The sequence below is a fragment of the Cydia strobilella genome, chromosome 6 (assembly GCF_947568885.1).
Source record: "Cydia strobilella chromosome 6, ilCydStro3.1, whole genome shotgun sequence".
In the NCBI taxonomy this organism is placed as follows: Eukaryota; Metazoa; Arthropoda; class Insecta; order Lepidoptera; family Tortricidae; genus Cydia; species Cydia strobilella.
The window spans coordinates 12296170-12316648 of record NC_086046.1 but is presented as its reverse complement, the minus strand read 5'-3'; the positions used below and the strand labels follow the sequence as shown (position 1 = coordinate 12316648).

Here is a 20479-nt window from a genome sequence, read left to right as displayed (position 1 = left end):
TTCTAGACGTCAATTCAAACTTGCACCTTGATGTCAAAATTATATATTTATGTTATCATTCGCCCGTGCGTCTCGCTCGCGCCAATACATGTATAAACAAGTGAAAGCGAAATACAAGCACGAATTATAGCAAAAAGACATAATTTTGCCATCATAATATAAGTTTCAGCGGGCTTCCTAGTCTAAACAACAACATATGTAGAATAAATAAATAATAAATAAATATTATAGGACATTCTTACACAGATTGACTAAGTCCCACAGTAAGCCGAAGGAGGCTTATGTCATGGGTAACGATATATATAATATATACATAAATACTTAAATACATAGAAAACACCCATGACTCAGGAATATCTGTGCTCAGGAATATCTGTGCTCATCACACAAATAATGTCCTTACCGGGATTCGAACCCAGGACCATCGGCTTCCCAGCAGAACAAATATGTAGAAGTAGATGAACATGTTGACGACCTCATGAAAGTATAAAATAGAGCCAAGATAATCCCTAAAAAGTTTAAACATCTCAATTTTGGCTCTATACCTTCCTTACACATGCGAAAAGACGCACTCAGCAATAATTTATTGTCTGACAGTATGGGTTTTATCCGACGTTTGAAAACATGAGCCCCAAAAAGCGATAGAGCTAAAATTTAAGATAGTATTGGCCAGGGGGCTTGCTTTTTGAAAGAAGACTTTCGATCCGCTCGCTCGGAATAACACTGAATACGAATAAAAACATTGAATCTGATAAGTGTATTCGTCATGCAACAAATGTATAAACGGTAATAGCAAAGACCTTTACCTACAAATCCTACAATTTAACCTTAGCATAAGCTGCTTTTAGCATGACTGTCGAGTCAAACTTGAGGTCGATCAGTTATCCGCATTAACCATGTTTGGTAATCAAGAAACAGATGGCAGCGCAATGTTTTTTATTAATAGAAACAAATGATAACTAATAAATAGTAGAATATGCGGTTAATATCGATATTTATTTTTTGATTTCTCTTTCCTGTTTCCGAGAGTTCATACTACATTATATGGTTAAAAAATACCACAATTCTTGAATTATGTGTAAATTGAGTTGTATGGTGTTTATTGTTGAACAGTAGGATATTATTGAAGCTAAATCATATATTCCTTAGTTGCAGACATTTAAGGTAAATGTTCAAAATAGCGACACGCGAAGGCTAGGGTTTACGATCATGTGATTCGTGTGAGACAGGTGACAGACGGCTGCCTAATTCAACAGAACATTTGTCTCGGCTGTGAGCTCGACTTTGGTATAACTTGATCCTGAAGGCCGTGACGGCTATGCGTTACCGTGATTCTGACGTATACTGGTTAGTCAGGCACTAAGCGTTGTGAACAATCTTATATGGCCACACCACTCCTTCGGGGTCCGCTTTTATGACGACATTTTCATGCTTTAACGAACGACGTGATGCTGATGAACTCAAGTTTGCCAAAATATACGCACCAATATATAGGATCGTTTACCTACGTCAGAAAATTGTTTCGAATTTTTAAAATACGGATTACAATGGCGTCTGTTTTTTAAAAAATATTACTTTTGTTAATGTAAACACGGCTACAAAAATAAGCCTGTAATATTGAAACATTCCAAAAACACTGGTTTTGGGAAGTTTCAATATCACATTCTGCCTATCTGAAGTACATAAAAAATATATTATCGTGGGCCCTTTCTTAACTAGATAGGAAATTGTTTGAATGGGCTTGTTAAGTACACAATTCAGATAGGAAATCCCAGCTGATTCTCTGATCTGCCAGAAACAAACCAAAGTCGTATAATACATTTAAGGTGTGTACTCAATACATAAACAGCGACAATGGGACAACTTTTCGCATGGTAATGTTGCTCTACACAATACCAAATTCTTGGACTTCGTTATCTAAAGTAGGCAGCTATTATTGAGTAATGAGACGCAAGCAGATAACATTGTTTACTCTTCAGTTCACTATCACATAAAACTCTATTACCGAGTTATTAACTTATTATACCTACACTGCCTGCGCTGAAAACTTGGCCCACAACTCTACCACAAAATTTTAGGTTCATACTTGTATAATTCGTAGTAGGTATGTTTTGTTAGAACATGTTCATTGTTAATTTTAACGAGTTTTAAATGCAGGTCAAACGGTTTATCTGTACAAAACTATTAGGCACTGAGCAACTAGAGTCCTAATTCATTAGCGTGTGACGCTAGGCGCACACTGCGTGTACTGATTTTGGAGGCCAAATGACATGCATGAGCCTTTGGTTTAGCAAGACTATTGTTAGGAATGTGACTAGGCGCGTAAGGGAAGGGGACTGACCGGCAACAGCAGCGACTTCCTTCGCCCCGACGTGCAAGAAGTCCGTAAGGGACAGGGAGCTGGCGATCAGCTGCCTGCGCTCTTGGAAATCGAGCTGGTCGAGGCTGCCAGCCCTACCGCCAAGCACCACCGGGGCCGGCGCGCTAAGCGACATGTCAACTGTGCGCGGCCATATCCGAACACATCCTTTAGTGTCACTACCACAACACTAACACAAACAAAGCGGACGCGCGGCAATAATCACGAGGCTCTCATGCCTTTGCCTGCGTCGCGAGGGACGCGCATCGGCGAACTGGCGTGCGGGCCGCGTCGCGGGGCAGAGTGGGGTACCGCCTCGCGCTCCTGCATGTTGCAATGTATCGCCTGTTTGACGGTTGTTCGCTCCGCTCGCCTCTCGTCGCGCGGGACTGTGGCAAGCCTCCATCGTCACGTGAATGCACCGGCTAAGCCGGTGTTTCGTTTTGCTTCATTTGTGCGCTCAGGGCACTTCAATATTTGTGGTGGAAAACATAGCAATAAAGTATAGAGATCAATGCAGTAGTAACGTATCATTACCTGGTAATTTTAATAAGGACATGTGCGATAAGATACGGTATATGTGCATTTTGAGCACTTTTATGTCGTTGATGGGTGAGCGTTGGCGCCGGCACTTTAAATCGATTAAATTAGATACTGGACAGGTACAGGCGCGCCCGTCGGCCGGGCGACCCGACCGACCGTGCATGTGCAGCGCGCCGCGTGAATAGTGCATCCAGAGATAAGAATATTATAAATACTGGTAGACTGGGTGTCTCCACAGTTCACTCTTTAATTCCATGCCAAGTTGTATTTTTCAACAATCGTAACATATTAGTACAGTTGCATTGCATTATCAAACTTTCCGTTTCATGTTTCATATACCAATGTCGTGAGGACAGCAACACCAACTCATTAAACTCTCTGTTTTCTACATAAGTAACCTTTGGCCCTGAGACCTCGCTCACGTGGTGGCGCTACCCACAAAAGGATTGTGACCGCGATGCACCTTTGTATGGGGATTGACAGTCAGGACAGTCTGTTATTTACTCGTCTGTGGTACACCGCACCCCGCTCGGGCAGGTGTACATTATTAAATACAGCCCCACTGTACAAGAATCCCGCGCTATTTGACTGCACGAATGCAATCCCCTCAGGTAAATCACACTGCAGCAAGAAACCGCGTACGTAACGTATGTAGGTGTAACCTACGTACTCGAAATGGTTCATTTTCATAATTGCTAGCAGCAAGCTCTTAACTGACTATCGTTGGGCGTTATATCGTGGCAATAAAGTCTACAAGTTCTCAGTTTACAGCGTGGACGACGATTCATGACAATTAGCGACATTTGCAAGGTGGAGTTTAAACAAAGATTACGGTGCACATATTTCAGTACGATGCAATTCATGTCCAAAAAAATGCTTTCATTGTTTTTTAAGGGTTGCTATGGCCAACGCACTCGTGATAGATACCTACTTTTTGTGTAATGAATGTAGCGTTCATGATGGGCCTCTTATATGATTACTAATTAACATAGGTTCTATGTCTATAATAAAGTATCGAAACATTCTAAACCTACAACTTTTACAGCAAGTCTGTACTATTACATTAATTAGTTATATTCTAAGTAACATGAACGCAAAACACGACTACTGTGAGATGCCCTAGACCCATTGTTATAAGAGCGCCATATATATAATATATAGATAGTAGATATAGCTATTGACATACTGATAGCACATAAAGCTAGCTCATTTAAGGACAAAGGTACTTACTAAAGAACAGACAGCAAATACTGCATAAATAAATAAATAAATATTACTGCATGAATGATTATTGTCAAAAAATAATTAATTTTGTAATTCTACACAAGCCTACTTAAGTTGTTTCATTATAATAAAAAAATATATGTTTTAAATAAAAACTGAAGACCATTTGCGATCTTAGGTAAGTACATATCTACTTAGTTACTTTCGTTTTTAATACGCATAAAAATCAGAGCAGTGACTGTGACGTGTCGAAACTATGACACCGTGAAGATGTTCTAAAAAGGCATAAATAACTACAGCAAATCTAGCGCTTCCTACCTTTGCAAACTATTTTTTACTATGTCAAAATAAACAAGAAGTTATAGGCCAAATTGAGTGAACAAAATGCAACTATGTTTAAATACGATGTTTACTAAGATTAAAATGGAAGTTGGAATAAACTGATAAAATGCTATCGCTACAATAGCGCGTTAATTCATGAATTCACTTACAGGATATATGGTTTTTATCTAAAATTCCAGAGTCGCTTCTAGTATCGTCATCAATGGATCGGTGCCTCGTTTGAGAGCTGACGACTAGGTCATCCATATCACACACGGCACTGTTGACACAACACGATGAGAGCACTCAGCCACACGTTTGAGACACAACATTAGCCTATTGCAATGTCCGAATACAATGAAACGTGAATTATAACTAACGTATTACAACCAGAACACTCTCAATAGATTAGATAGCGAGTGATAAAACTTCAGCACTGCTTAGTGCTTATCAAATTGTTTTCTGTAGATTGCCTGCGTTCCGTTAGTTTGTTTAGCAATCACCTCTTAAAAAATACAAGGGCAAATCAACAGTCGTTAGACGAAAGTTTAATTCGTCAATCTCGGCCAATTAGGTTCCTCGAAGGAATTTTGACCTAATTCACAGTTGCGTCTCAAATAAAAACAATGTTACACTTATAATACTGTTGAACGCATAGTAAACAAATTAAACTATTTTATACTAATGTGTAATTCGTGACTTGTTCATAACGACTTTGGGTATGTAACGCCAGAATATTAGTCATGACCATGTCCGTCTGTGCACAACATTCTAAAGTTTTTTGGTCAGCTAATTGCTAGGTTATCGGCAGGGTAGTTTCTAGTCATACTCATAATGGCTTCTGTGAACACTGTGAAATATAACTCTAAAGCGGACATTATAAAATACACATAACCCAACTTCAAAGTGCGCTATTTTATTGTCACTTGTTTACTCGCTATTTCGTTTTTTTCATTATACCTACTGACGAGTTTAAAATTATTACACACCTACAACAAATACCAATTATCAAGTTAATAAACTTACGATAACTCTATGTGGTTTAGACTGACACATTATTTTTGATGTAGCAATCTTCATCGTTGCAATAAACTTCGCGTGAGATGGCTATCATTTATGATAGACAATTTATTATTTGAATTATATATTACTAAATCATTAAAATCTTACAATACAACATAGTTATTATAGAAATAAACTACAAAATGTAGTTATAATTTGGCAGTATGAATAAAGACTTAAAGCTCCCTCCACACGAATTGCGGCGCGAAGCCGTGAACGCGAGTGTGGACAGTCGCTAATCAGCGAAACGACACCACACTCGCGTTCGCGGCTTTGCGCCGCGATTCGCGCACGAGTGTGTTGTGGGCTTAAGGTAAATATGACTTAAGGAAAATTAAAAAAGAAAAAGAAAAAGTGGGCTTAAGGAAAATTAAAAAAAAAAGAAAAAAATGTATTTTATTTGTTTGCCATTGTTTTATTTTACTCACAATCGAAGTCAAAAGCAGGGTGTATAACTCAGGCACAAACGCCTATTTTTATCCTCGGCTATATTGGTCCTCGCTACGCTCGGACAAATAAATTGCCTCGTATGAAGATAAATCGCTTTGTGCCCTTGTTGTACAATCTACTAATTATAAAGCTGAAAGTCACAGACAACTTAACGTTATATTTATGATTATATTTTTATAATGTAGTTTGATATCCACAAATTATAAAAAAGCGTTGCTTGATATTCCACATTCATTTAAAAGATTTACCATATCACGCATGACCAGATTTTTTCGTGTCCACAACTCCACACTTTACTTTTCATGGCTTTACACAAACTCGATGCAACGGGACGCATTATCCAAGCTAGCAAGAGAAGACAACCTGTAATGTCTATAATAAACCTATAATGTACCTACTAAAGAAACGCGTTTTATTATGCACCAGATGTGGGATTGGGATCTGACTAGGCAATATTGGAGAGTCAATGGCTAACCTTTAGATTAGGGCATAGCTTATGTACAGTCGCCATCAGATATATCGGAGCAGCCAAGGTGCTCAAAAATATCTGAACACGCACTCTAACGCCTTGACAATAGAGACGTGTTCAGATATTTGTGAGCGCCTTGGCCGCTCCGATATATCGGATGGCGACTGTACGTATAACAAAGGTAAACGACACCACTAAGATGAAGGAAATAATATCTAAAGTATCTCTAAATTAGCAGCTTCGATTAGTGGCTTACCCTTATTTATTTCGTTAGTGAAAAATGACAGTAGGTATATAAGGGCTAATGAAATGCTCGAACGACCGTGCACCGCGTTAACTTGGTTGGATGAGCCGCCAGGCTACTGGGAGATTAAGCGTGCAGCCTTTATTTATAAATAGGCACTATATTGCCCTAGAAAATAATCCAACCATACTCTCCCAGCTTAAAGCTTGCGTTGCGTGTAACATACGCGACCAAGCCTAAATTCAAGGTTTACGCTTACGGCCAAGCCTGTGATGCATAAACAAAATGTGAGCTATGAGAACTGAACAACAAACAGTTTTGGGAACCAACCACCTACTATTTGTATAGTAATTACGTTAGGCCGTAGTAGAGACGATTCATTCTGAACGTAACACGCTGCCTGTAAACACAGATACGCTATACCTAGGTAATATTGATTTGCAAAGCTCTCGGGGGCTCCGCGACCAAATGACGCCACTAGTAATTGAATTATCCGATTAAGGAGTAAAGATTTTCTTAGTCTCCTAATTGAGATATTAGTATTACTTGACAGACGATAAATCATAAATGGTTTTAGGTAATGTACATGTTTTGTCAAAAACATAATCACAAAATTTAAGGAGCGACCATAATAACATGACGATAAAACAAGAGACGCGAGATGAAATGCAGTGAAATGATTCGTTCATGCGTGAACCCAATCACTAGATCTAAAACCACAACGACAACAACACGTATGAGATACGGAAGATACGCTCACCTCTAACGTAAATGGGGAAATCACCGTCGGAGCGGCTGTGAGTGAGCATGGGTCCGTAGCACCGCCAAGGCGGTCGGTCGCGCGGCGCTCGCGGGCCCTCCACGGCGCCGCTCACCTACACCAGGCCATCAGCATCAGCGGCACGGAACCTAAATCCACGAGCACCCGCGACGTGGCGTCTAGCTCTCGCGGCTAGCGGCGACTCGCCGAACGCGGCGCCACAGAGGCGAGGACGACGGAGGCTGCGCGGCGCATCTTGCGCACCCCTCTCGCTTAAACGCAGCGCCACTCCGCGCGTATTATCCTCCGACCACCTATACCGACAACTCTATCTCTATCTACATTACTTAATCTTCTAAACTGCGCCGATTTACGTAGCGGCTAATACAACTCAGTTTTGTCTATTTATTGTTGTGCTTGAGCTGCATAATTAGATCCTAATTTATTTTATTTTATATATGAGATATAAATATTCGTTGTTTTGTAATTACCTATTCGACGATTTTTAAGAAGTTAGTAATATGGCTTTATGGGCAAAAAAATACAGACTATTCAGCGATTTCAGCGCATTTATAAACTGTATGCTAATATAGATTATAGAGTTCAACGGTAGGTAAATGCGAAACAGTGAAAAATGGGAACACCTACGCTACGTAGCCCGAAAAATCGATCCATCAGTTAGGTCAACCGTCAAACGTATTTGGTAAAAGGCATAATAATTATTACTTGCGAGTCGGACTCGGCCACCGAGGGTTCCGTACTTTTAGTATTTGTTGTTATAGCGGCCACAGAAATACATCATTTGTGAAAATTTCAACTGTCTAGCTATCACGGCTCATGAAAGGGTTGAAACATTTTTAAATCTAGGTGTTCTACCGGGTCGGTCAAGTTTAACATTTTTGAGGGCTAAACTTTTTACGAAACTTCTAATAATTGAAAAGATACGAAAGTAATATACATACAACAAACGTGAACGCCGCCAAAAAGACGCTCCCATACAATTGAAGTTACGCTCTCATTTCGAAACGTATAATGCTGAAATTACATGAAATTTGTCACGAACATTTAAGCAACATATATCTATGTCTGGTTTTAGTTTTAGTTGCTAAAATTTGTAATATGTACATATAAAGAAAATATAGCGAGTAGAAGTTTTATATACCTATGTATAAATTTGTACTCGCAATTATTACTTCGTATTACAATTTTTTTGGAGCAGCCTGTATGTGCTCCTGAGGTAATAAATAGTATGAAACTTTTTTCGACCTTTTTGATTATCTTTTTTATTTATGGCACTAATAAGATTGACTTTTGACAAATGTCAATTTTCAAACAAATGAGGGCTACCGCGTTTAACTTCGCCGCTAGGAGCGCTAGTGTAGATGGAGGTCTTTCAAATTGTCAAATGCATAGATATTTTGGAAGTTTCAAGCTTTTTTATCGGGAATTTTCACTCCTTATTCATAATTGTGGTAAATTTTTGTCCATCTTTGATTAATCATGGTAAACATAGTAAACAATAGATATAACTCAATAAATGTTAGTAGTTTAAAAAAAGTGCCAACTAAAATACATGCAAATTTAAACAGGTTGAAAAAATGGCACATTTAGACGTTAAAACACACTTTAATCACACTCGCGCAGTAAATGTGGAATTGCACTCAGGCTTAGCGGGAACTATAGACAAAGCGTTATCCCTAATAAGGAGTTATGAAGTTTCTAGTATTATAATTAACAGTTTTATGTCGTTATACTTCATTTTTGAATTGCAAGTGTGATGAAAAACATTGTGTGTTACTCGGGGCGTAATAATATTGCAAACTCGAGTCTATAAATTCGGCAAGCCGTCGCGATTTAACTATACTCTCGTTTGCAATATTTAACTTACGCCCCATGTTGCACAATGTACTATTATGTATATTAGAACGTATTGATTTTATAAAAATAAGCATAGAAGAATTTTGAGATCTGTTTTTCTGGATCTACATCTACAGTGGCGCCAACTGGTGAACACTAAAACGGTAGCCCTCATTGTCAAAAGCACTGCCAATGGTTAATACAATGTTTGTTTTTGTTGCCGATTATTGGAAATAACTCTCATTAGATTTTTTTTATCTTTTTTTCTAATAAAAAAAATATTGACGTTAGAGCATTCCTGAGAGCTAACCCTACGTGGGAGGTAGCCGTAATATGGGCCGTGTTGCCTGATTAAAATTATTAAATAAAATAAAATAAATAATTTCAGGGTTTGTCCAATGGCTAAGGAAAGGACATTCTGTATATTAAACATTGACTTATAATATCAATATATTATATTACTTCGTAACGACGGGCCCTACGAACACTACGAAGTGGTTCGCTCGGCATTATAATTGAAAGCGCCTAACCTTACTTTTGAAATCTTTGATATAAAAATAAATGGTACTACAACTATTAACTAAACGTAATACATATTTGATGAATGGCTGCAAGCACAGTGTGTCTCTACACCCAAGTATCATTTAGTTAGAGGTGTTTCATTTCAAGCACCGAGTACAAATATTTATTTCAAAGTTTCATAGTAAAGAAAACCCCACGCTAAATATTTCTGGCCAAAACTGTATGTTAAAAAAAATGAAATGTTTTTGTAGTGTTGAAGGTATACTCACTTAAATCACCATTAGCAGTCGCTGAATCAAAGGGTATGGACAAATGCCGTCCGCCTTTGCCAACTGGGGGAACACCCAGGTTTGTTTTGTCACCGCTGTCACCTAAGCCAAAATTGAAATTGTATTCTTAGATTAGTGGTTTATTGACAACAGCTTTTTATAAGAAAAAAAATCTTCCAAATAACCACAAAAAGGGTTTGTCCTACTAAAATAGATATTAAAAATGTAGAAAACTAATGGAACTAATCCAAGAAAAAAAAACCGGCCAAGTGCGAATCCGACTCGCGTTCCAAGGGTTCCGTACACTAATTTAAACAAGGTATTTTTTATGTGAAATGTAAGTGAAATGTCTTTAAAAAACCCGTAGGGGTCGGATCAAAAAAATTAAGTCCGACTCACGTTTGACTACACATTTCTAATAGGTTTTCCTGTGATCTATAGGTAAAGAACTATTTTGTGTATTTTTTTCAAAATTTTAGACCCAGTAGTTGGTCAATGGTCATTTTTTGTATATTTTCTTGAATACCTTCTAAACTGTTTATCCTAAAATTATAAAAAAAATATATTTGAGTTTCTCACAATGAGCTCTTTCATTTGATATGTAACACGATATAGTTTGAAAAACTTTTTTTTTTAATTTTCTCATTTACCCCCCAAAAGTGGTCCCCATGATTAAATTTTATTTGTTTACGTTACATGTCCATCTTTGGGTCACAAACTTACATATGTATACCAAATTTCAACTTAATTGGTCCAGTAGCTCGGAGAAAATAGGCTGTGACAGACGGACAGACAGACAGGCAGACAGACAGACAGACGCACGAGTGATCCTATAAGGGTTCCGTTTTTTCCTTTTGAAGTACGGAATCCTAAAAATCAGTAAAAAATTACAAATTCGTAAATATAATAACAGCTAAATAAAAATATCAACTTTATATAGGTACTAGCGACCCGCCCGGCTTCTCACGGGTGCAATGCTCAATCACTCTATCTATTTAAAAAAAACGCATCAAAATCCGTTGCGTAGTTTTAAAGATCTAAGCATACATAGGGACAGACAGACAGAAGGAAACGACTTTGTTTTATACTATGTAGTGATTTGTATGTCTAATATATTGATTCCATATCCATATAAATTTCTAACACCCAGGGTTTATCAAGGCTCCATAAAGCAAGGTTTTGTTCCGGAATAATAGTTCACTCTTATTTTAACACATAAAAAAATACCTCTTGTATTGTATTATTTTAAAAGCAAAGCTTTGTATTAATTAAGCTGGCACTTCTGATAGTTTTTAAAGTTCCCCACACCAATTATAGGTATATGATTATTTAGATAAATAACTCTTCATGCTAAAATTTAAATAAGAACAGAGGTAATCAATGTATAGTAGTTATTGAGATTAGAGATGTTCAAAGAATGGATGGAAAGAAAATAACAATCTTAATAAATTCTATTTTTTCCAGTTTCAATTTCAATGTTGTCCCAATACTGGGCTGTTAAGTTTGGTAGAGTCGTAGAGTCTGTGCGGAAAGAGAAGAGTCGTAGGATTTGAGGGTGTGCCAGTGCTATTTTATGGTTTATGTTATGCTGACAACACTGTCACGTAAACTTATCTGTCAAAACTCTAACTGTCACGTAATTATAGTATTTATAGTACGACACTAAAGGTCATGATACTTGAATCCCTTTGTTCCGGCTTTTTGCCACGGCTCACTAAAGGGAGCCTGGTGTCGGCTCGGCAACCTAATCCTATGAATTAGTACAGGCGCTAGTAAATGACTGCCATTTCACCTTCTACCCTAATCTGCCCATTCCAATAGGTATTTTAGTACAAACCTGGATAGACATAAAAGCTTTGCATACGTATACTCAAAACTGGAATTCAAGACCAAAAAATCTACCACAAGGTTGCCACTGCAATAAAATGTTAGTACGATGGTATTTTCCTTTTTTACAAACAAAACACCCTAAGAAAATTTATTTATGGTAATTTTAATCCTATGATTTAAAGAAGTAATAGGGATGTTGACATGAATCGCGACTATATTTTGTAAGTTTAAATATGCGTAATAAATTAATTAAAAATAATCAAAAGTATTTAAAATAATGCCCAGCATCACGTGACTGCAAACGCAAATTAGAGCGCGTGACGTCACGATGTGAGAAACACGCGCAGACAAGTTGTCAAATCTGGTGGTCCTCTGGCACTGACCGCAGTTTGTTTATCACATCGTTACGTCATCCAGATCACGTGACAGCTTGGAACGTTTTTGCGCGAAATTTAAATACTAAAGTAATTAAAGCTCGGCCAAACACAAGGCGCGACGCAGCGCCGCGCCGCCGCCCATGCTAACAGGTTAGCGACGTCAAACAGACTGCGTCCCGCCGGCATCGCGCCCCGCTTCTGTCGCGCCCCGTCGCGCGCGAACGCGGCGGGGACGCAGCGGCCCGCGGCGGCACGCTGGGTCCATCAGTCGGACGTGAATGAGAAACCTTCCGCGCGCGTATGCTGCTGTATCGGGCGCGAGTCACGCCCGCATCGCGCCGCGTCCGCGCCGCGTTCGCGTGCGCGATGAGGGCGTGTTAAGAGCGCGAGGCCGGCGCGATCCGCGCGCGACCTGTTTGAACAGGCATCACGCGGCGCGGACGCGGCGCTGCGTCGCGCCTTGTGTTTGGCCGAGCCTTTAAAGTCGATTTTTTATTAAAATACCATGAATAAAAATATATATTTTTTTTGCAATAATTACGTGTCTAATTGTCTATCTATAAAATGAAAACAGTTCTAAAAAATTGCCAACATCCCTATTTTATTTATTTATTATTATATACAAATACCGCCCTAATTAGGCGTCACAAACCCGGTTTCACCCAATTCGAAAAAAACCGGAAAAACCGGGTTTGCAGCCAATTTTAAAAACCGGGTTTAGGTTTCATAAAACCGGCTTTTTCGAGTTTTTCGAATTTCGAAGCAACCTTTTAGTTTTATTTAATCGTACCATTGGTACCTATAATAGATTATTACACATAAACTTTGTATGTGTAGCAATCGTACCGTATAATATGTAGACGTACCTAAATAGTTACCTACATAGTATATATTTAATAATATATATAAAGGAATGTTTTTTTTACATTTATCGGCTTAATTATAACTAAAGTTCAGAAATCAGAAACATTTATTGTTCAAACTGTGTAGGTACAAGAAGTATAGCTAGGTACATTTTTTTATGGGTATCAACAGTTTTACCCTTTTCGGGCATACAATTTATTTTATCTTAAACTAAGTAATCTTAAACTAAATTTTAATATACATTTAGGTTTACAGAGTTATAAAATTCTTTTAGGTTATAGAAGACTTTGTCTATTAAAAAGTTTTTTAAGCATCTTTTAAAGGTATTTCCTTCGAGGCTTTTTATTTCATTAGGCAGATGATTAAAGACATTAATAGCGGATATGAATGTGCTTTTTTTATATATTAAAGTGCACTTACCATATTATATTTATATTGCGATCTAATATTATCTTTGAACTCGACTTAAGTTATAATATAAATATTATGTAGTTTAACATTTTTGTCATAAAAGGCCATGTTTTATATGTGATGCATGCATCACGTTAATTGATCTAGAGATCTCTATTCTAGTATTTCTTGTTAAAAATTTTATCTACACACATATCATAAACCCTCTATGATGCCTTCAAAATCCGTAAAAGATAATGGCCAACATTAAGATAAACTGTTTTGTTACAGCAAATTTTTCCGGCCTTCACCACTGGAGGGCTTCGTCACTTTTTCTTTAATATATGACATCTATTACACTGTGAAAATCGTGAAAATGTTATTATTGCCAAATAATAACATCGATTTCGATAATATTATTTCATTCAAATTTCGAACATCTCTGAAAAACTTGAAAAACGAATAAATTTGATTTGACCTCTATTCTAATATCAGTCGAGATTACGTTTTATTCCATAGACATAGTATAGTATTTATAGACATGAAACCGAGCGACCAGGGGTAAGAGAAAGACATATTCATGTATTGACAGGTTAATGTACGGCAGCATAATCCTTTTTCTCTTTCACTTATAAATCTCGGTATTTCGCCATCGCATCCTACCTATGCTGCCATAACCCGACCATGAAAAAAAACCCGGTCGGTGATAAGGACAAAGCATGGCACTATTTTCTCTTTCCTCTTATAGGTATCGCAATAAGACTATCTTTCTCTATCAAAGAGTGTCAGGCCCTTGTTTTATTCGAAATGAAATGTCAATCGCATACAATTTTGACAAATCTCTCTTGTTAGTTGGTATTTGGTTGGTATCCAATGATATTGGCAATCGACCCCCACTCTACTAGTTTGTCTCTGAATTTTAAAAAAAACTACGGATGCGTGACATGCGTGAAAAAAGTTTTCTTTGCCGCCATTTGACGTGCAGTTTATCTTTTAATTAGTTTGTAAGTACAAAAATAATCTGTTTTGTTGTTTTTAAAGAAACTCTAGCAAAAGTTTCGTGTAAAATGTGCGATAAAGATATTTCGGAGACGTCACCTCATATCCGCGAATTCCGCCAGAGAGCAACTATGCCCCAATGTCGGCTGTAATATGAGGTTATTGAATATATAGGTATTATAGAAAGTCTATAATTTTTTTATTTTTATGAAATAGGAGGCAAACGAGCAGACGGATCACTTGATGGTAAGCGATTACCGCCGCCCATGGACACCCGCAACACCAGAGGGGTTGTAAGTGCGTTGCCGGCCTTTAAGATGGGAGTACGCTCTTTTCTTAAAGGTTTGAAGGTCATATCGGTCCGGAAATACCGCAGGCGACAGTTCATTCCACAGTTTAGCTGTGCGAGGCAGGAAGTTTCTAGAGAAACGCACAGTTAAGGACTGCCAACCATCTAAGTGGTGAGGATGGTAATGTTGTCGCGTAGGGCGATGGCGAAAAGAAGCGGCAGGGATTAATCCGAACCATTCCTCGGAGCACTCCCCGTTATACACGCGATAGAAAATGCAGAGCGAGGCCACATCTCTACGCAGCGCCAAGGAGTCAAGCCGTTCCGAAATACGCTGGCAGTCGACAATTCGAGTCGCTCTTCGTTGGATGCGGTCCAGAGGGAGAAGCTGGTATTGGGGTGCCCCTGCCCATAGATGAGAGCAGTATTCCATGTGCGGGCGAACCTGCGCTTTATACAGCTGTAGGCTGTAGCTGTAGACATTTCATTTCGAATAAAACAATATGTGTGTAGATGAAGCAGTGTATGTAACTATACATAATTAGGCATTAAAACACTCGTGTGATTCTATTATGAAACTCACTTCGTTCGTTTCATAAGCCCACACTCGACTTTTAATGCCTTGCATTATGTAGCAGTCACATAAACTACTATTAAGTTTGCAGATTGATTATTAAAACGCGTATGAATTCGCTGCTAGGGGTGCTAGTGTAGATGGTGGTCTTTTCCACAGTTCGAAATGTCAGATGTCACTTGTCACTTCAATAACTGACAGCTGTTCTTTAGTCTTTTGGACCACCATCAACAGAGGCGCCAACTGGTGAGCAAAAAAACGATAGCCCTCATTACTTGTTTATTTTACAAATTATACATAAACTCGAAAACACCGAAAAAACCGGAAACCTGGTTTTGCTGCTCTACAAAACCCGAAAAACCGGCTTTCAAAAATATGCACGGTTTTGTGACCCCTAGCCCTAATAAAGACATACGCGTCCTTGATTTTTAGTAGCAAGGCTGATATTGCACTTGCAACACTTCGGGTATTCATAACATTTGGTGCAATAAAGCCAGCCAGCTAAGAACAAACTTAGATGTAATTTAGAAATTTAAGTTTTTATTTAACTAAATAAGCGTTCCTTTTTATCCCCAGATGCATTGGCATCAAATTCTTTATCTTTGAAGAAAAAAACACGAAGTTAGTTCTTGAGTTTAAGTTCGTCAGAAATGTCTTGATGTTAGTTATCTGTTAAAAACAAATAAGAGTCGGCGACAATAGTTTACAAAAGAAACCTTATTTATCAATAGTGATGAAGCCAATATAAAGAAGCATATTGCAAAAAGGTTGGCGAAACCTGAAATGTTTATTTTACAGCGACATAAGTGACTTTGACTTTGAATTCCAGTTTCGTGCTTATAGGCCTTATTGGGATTCTTCGGATCTCTCACGATATTATACTTTGTCTAAAGTCACTGGTAAATATGAAAGAATATTTCGTAACTAACAAAACCTAGTACCAATACGAATTTAAAAATAAGGAAATAATTTAATAGAAAACTTTACTTCTTTAAAATCGAATTCTGAATCTAAAATATTCAACGTAATTTATGATTGAGCTAGATTCAAAATAACCAGACGCTTGAATCTGACATGTGGATTACAAATTATTGCGTACTAGCTTTTACCCGCGACTTCGTCTGCGTGGAATTACTAATTACCTTAATTTTTAAACAAATCTACTTTTAAATCCATCCTTTTTTTCACCCCCAAATTGGTCCACTCTATAAATTGCCACCCCATTTTTACATCTTTTGGGGATAATTTTGGAGATTCCCATACCAAGTTTCATCTAAATCGGTTGAGCGGTTATTGATTCCCCATACAAATTTCCACCCCCTTGAGGGGTGAGTTCTGGGAAAAAAGTATCCTATGTCCTTCCCCGGGACTCAAACTATCTGTATATCAAATTTCAACTAAATTGGTTCAGCGGTTTAAGCGTGAAGAGGTAACAGACAGACACACTTTCGCATTTATAATATGAGTATGGATAGACATACACATGGACATAATATTATTATATTATGGACTAATAAATGGTCTTTTATTCGAGATACGGTAGGTACTTTTACTCAGTCCGAAATAAATTATACATATAAATACCTATGACTAAAATGGCAAAGTATCAAAACTATTTGTCAGTTATTTTCAGATCATTAATGACCATACAAAAATACCGGTATTATTACGTTCTTTTTCGTTCTTTTGTTTATAATTTCCTTTTTAATGGGACGTTTTAATAATGCAAAATTGTTTTCTAAATACATGATTCAGTCCTACGTAATGAGCATAAAAAAATTCAAAATATTGGGCTATTTCGGGGTTTTAAAAAAATACCGGTTCCGAGCCCTGGACAGAAGTTTGTTTACGTTTTACAAGACAGGTGTCAAAGGTTGGATTGCCATAATGATATTGCTAATGTTAGTTCCCGTTTCTGCCACAACTCTTGTCTTTCCGCACAGACTATAAAATATTTATGTAAAGCACATGTGTGCAATGACTGGGTCTACTGCAGTTGTTACGAGAAGGTAATTAAATTAAAAAAATGTGTTTTTTTCCTCATTTATATTATTACATCCCACATGGGGTTATCAATATAAGATACAAAATCAGAATAATCCATATGATCATGCATACTCCCTGCTAAACGATGAGTTTCTGGTAGTTTTCTATTGTGTTCTGTAATATATAACTCCCTATAAACCTCTTTCCAGTCCTCAGAACTGCTAATAAGCCGATTACCAAAGTCCCTTTTACACAATTCATGCCACAGAGTCTCATTATCTATTAAACAATTTAATCTTTTACATAGCATTGATAATTGAATAATTTCATTAACAGGGAGGTACAACATTATTTTTATAAACACTTCTTCTGGTACACCAATCAAACTAGGACTTGAATATCCTAATTGAGTAAGAATAATACTTTTGACTACAGACAAAATTTTGTTTTTAAATACAGTAGACAAATGTTTCAAATCTCGAAAAATCATTGGTATTTTTGATGCCTGCGGTGACACAACATATCTACTGACAGGCAAACAAACTGAATATGTCTCAGAGTCTAAATTGTTGATCAAAACATTGAGTAGGACCATTGCTCCTAAAGGGCTCATTATAACTTTGAGTGGAAAGCTCTCCATGCCAGGCATAGAAAAAACTGCTTCATAAATAGAAGAGTTATTCTTCCACTTGGTCAACTGCTCGGCGTCAAGGGATTCAACATTGTGTAACAATTCCGAGTCACTTTTCATAGGTAGAAATCCATTTTCAATCATTAAAACTACAATCAATATAAACATATAATCTTTTTGTGTGGATTCATGCGCGTTGTTTTGCGACTGTATTCTACTTATTATTTTTTCCAGCAGCGGCGATATCTTTTCTGTCGTGCTTTCTTCTAAAGTGCAATTCATTTTCAGAAATGTGTAATTAGCTCATATTCTTCCGGTACAGAAATTTACAGCTTGTCTTGTTTCTAATTCTGCATACAGAACAAAAATATTACAAGTCATGAACTGACATCTGTCAAAGTTCTCGAGTGAAGGTGTACGTTCGGAAATGATGTTCGGATTAAGACTTAAAAGACACGTTCGGAAACATTAACCCAACTTTTAACAGGTAACCGAAAAACCGGCAGCTAGACGAAGGCCATGAATCTATAGTTAGTCAAGCAAATCTTGTTAGTAAATGGAAACAAAAAAACTACACTCATCCCCTTCTTCTGGGCGCCAGCACCAGTGCAAGACAAAGACAGTTTGACTCTCTCCGTCTACGCCCGAAATGAGACAGTCCCTTGACAAACTATAGTATAACTGTCAAGCCCGCTCCTAAACTCCCAAACTATAGTATAACTAAGTAAAATGCAAAGAATCGTAAGTACCTACATATATATAATATATAATTTACCTACGAACCATAAACCACAAAACCATATTTTCGTAGATCTCCTGCCTCCCCCGCATCCTATACAATAGCAGGGGGTGTCACTTCGCAGTTTAGGTAACATTTGGCCGGCGCGCCTCCCGGGCAGGAGTATGGCAATGGGCGGCCGCTCGACTCGCGCAAAATTGAAAATACATAATGCCTTCGAAACCTAAATCTATAGATATTGTTCTGTTTACGGATGTCTGAATAAACGGAAGAACAAGGAAGCAGAAATAACATTTTTATAAATTCCTATATTGACCGACATATTTTCAAAGGAATAAGTACTTCTGTGGCATACCTACTTCCGTGAGAATCAGACATACTATCTCCGGATAAAAAAATTATGACAATTATTACAGAATCAGCGTTTGTAATTCCTACATATTTATCTTAAAAATAATAAATCAGTAGGTATAGATAGGTCTGTCTGTTGCCAAAACTCCATGGAGAGAAGTATGCTGGGGAAAGACTATCGGATAAGATAAGAATAGAATCCATAAAGAAGCTCACCAAAACAAAAGATGTCACCAAAACAATAAAAAAGTTGTAATGGAAATGGTCAGGACATACAATTAGAGGCAAATAAAAATGGTCGAAATTGATAATGAACTGGTTCACAGGCCATAAGAAAAGAAAAAGAGGCAGACCATTTAGAAGATGGGTGGACGACATCAAAGCCATAGCAGGAAGCACATGGACGAAAGGGTCGGCAACGCGCGTGCAATATCTCTGGTGTTGCAGGCGTTCATAGGCTACGGTAACTGCTTACCATCAGGCGGGCCGTATGCTTGATTGCCACCGACGTGGTATAAAAAAAAAAAACGAGAGTTGCCAAGGATAGGAATGGAGAAGGTTGGAGGAGGCCACGAGGAGGCCTTTTGCCAAAAAGTGGCACACAGACAGCAATAAAATATGCAAGAACTGTAAAAATATGAAATTTACTTTACTGTCTAAAATAAAGGATAATATAATAATATAATATAAGGTATAGGTACAAAAACTTGTCAAGTGACAACCCCGTGCCGACACTCGCAGCTCGGTCATATAACTGCGGCGCGCAAAGAAGATTCACGGTTCGTGCGCGGTTATAAATTTCAATTTTGCTTGCAGGCGGCGAGTATAGGTATAATTTTATACCTAAATATGACTTTTGTGAATGAGTGAATTTTCTGTACGGTAGTACTATTAGTACAGATAATCCCAAAGAACTGGAATGTATATGTAAGGATGCTGGAAGAACTAGACACACAAAGCAAACTGGTCGGCCTGTCCATGAACATGTCAAAAACTAAATTAATGACAAATAACTCTAAAGACCAAATCAAAATAAACGGAAATACAATAGAATATGTATCTGATTATGTATACCTTGGTCAAATAATATCACCATCAGATCAGTCTAACAAGGAAATTGAAAAACGAATATCAAATGCATGGAAGAAATTTTGGTCATTAAAAGAGGTTTTGAAGGCGAAAGAAATACCAACAAGCCAGAAATTTAAAGTTTTTAATATGTGCATTGTACCTGTACTCACCTATGGATGCCAAACTTGGGCACTTACGAAAAAACAAGAAAAAAGGCTCGCTACATGTCAAAACAACATGGAAAGAAGCGTGTTAAACATTAAACTCAAGGATAGAGTGAAATTGTCCATAATTAGAG

The 20479-nt window shown here is 37.6% G+C and overlaps 2 protein-coding genes across 9 annotated transcripts in view; both read right to left on the bottom strand.

Annotated features, from left to right (window-relative positions):
• Positions 1-20479, bottom strand: part of LOC134742467 (phosphatase and actin regulator 4) — a 91715-nt gene that overhangs the window by 69453 nt on the left and 1783 nt on the right. For 4 of the 8 annotated variants that reach the window (XM_063675648.1, XM_063675650.1, XM_063675651.1 and 1 more), the window contains exon 2: positions 10081-10182. The exons of 1 other annotated variant lie outside the window; for it this stretch is intronic. In XM_063675648.1, coding sequence (XP_063531718.1) covers positions 10081-10182 — 102 coding nt within the window. Of the gene's footprint in view, positions 1-2341; positions 2629-4617; positions 4797-7432; positions 7575-10080; positions 10183-20479 lie in introns of those variants that run through there. 3 more of the 8 variants (XM_063675656.1, XM_063675654.1, XM_063675652.1) reach the window with 3 other exon arrangements.
• Positions 17418-18417, bottom strand: LOC134742553 (uncharacterized). Its single transcript, XM_063675769.1, has one exon. It carries the CDS (start codon positions 18300-18302, stop codon positions 17448-17450), a length of 855 nt encoding a protein of 284 aa, XP_063531839.1. The 5' UTR covers positions 18303-18417; the 3' UTR covers positions 17418-17447.

Bases quoted from the DNA above. Each gene is read 5' to 3' on its own strand.
- LOC134742553 (XM_063675769.1), bottom strand. From the start codon at position 18,302: ATGAATTGCACTTTAGAAGAAAGCACGACAGAAAAGATATCGCCGCTG.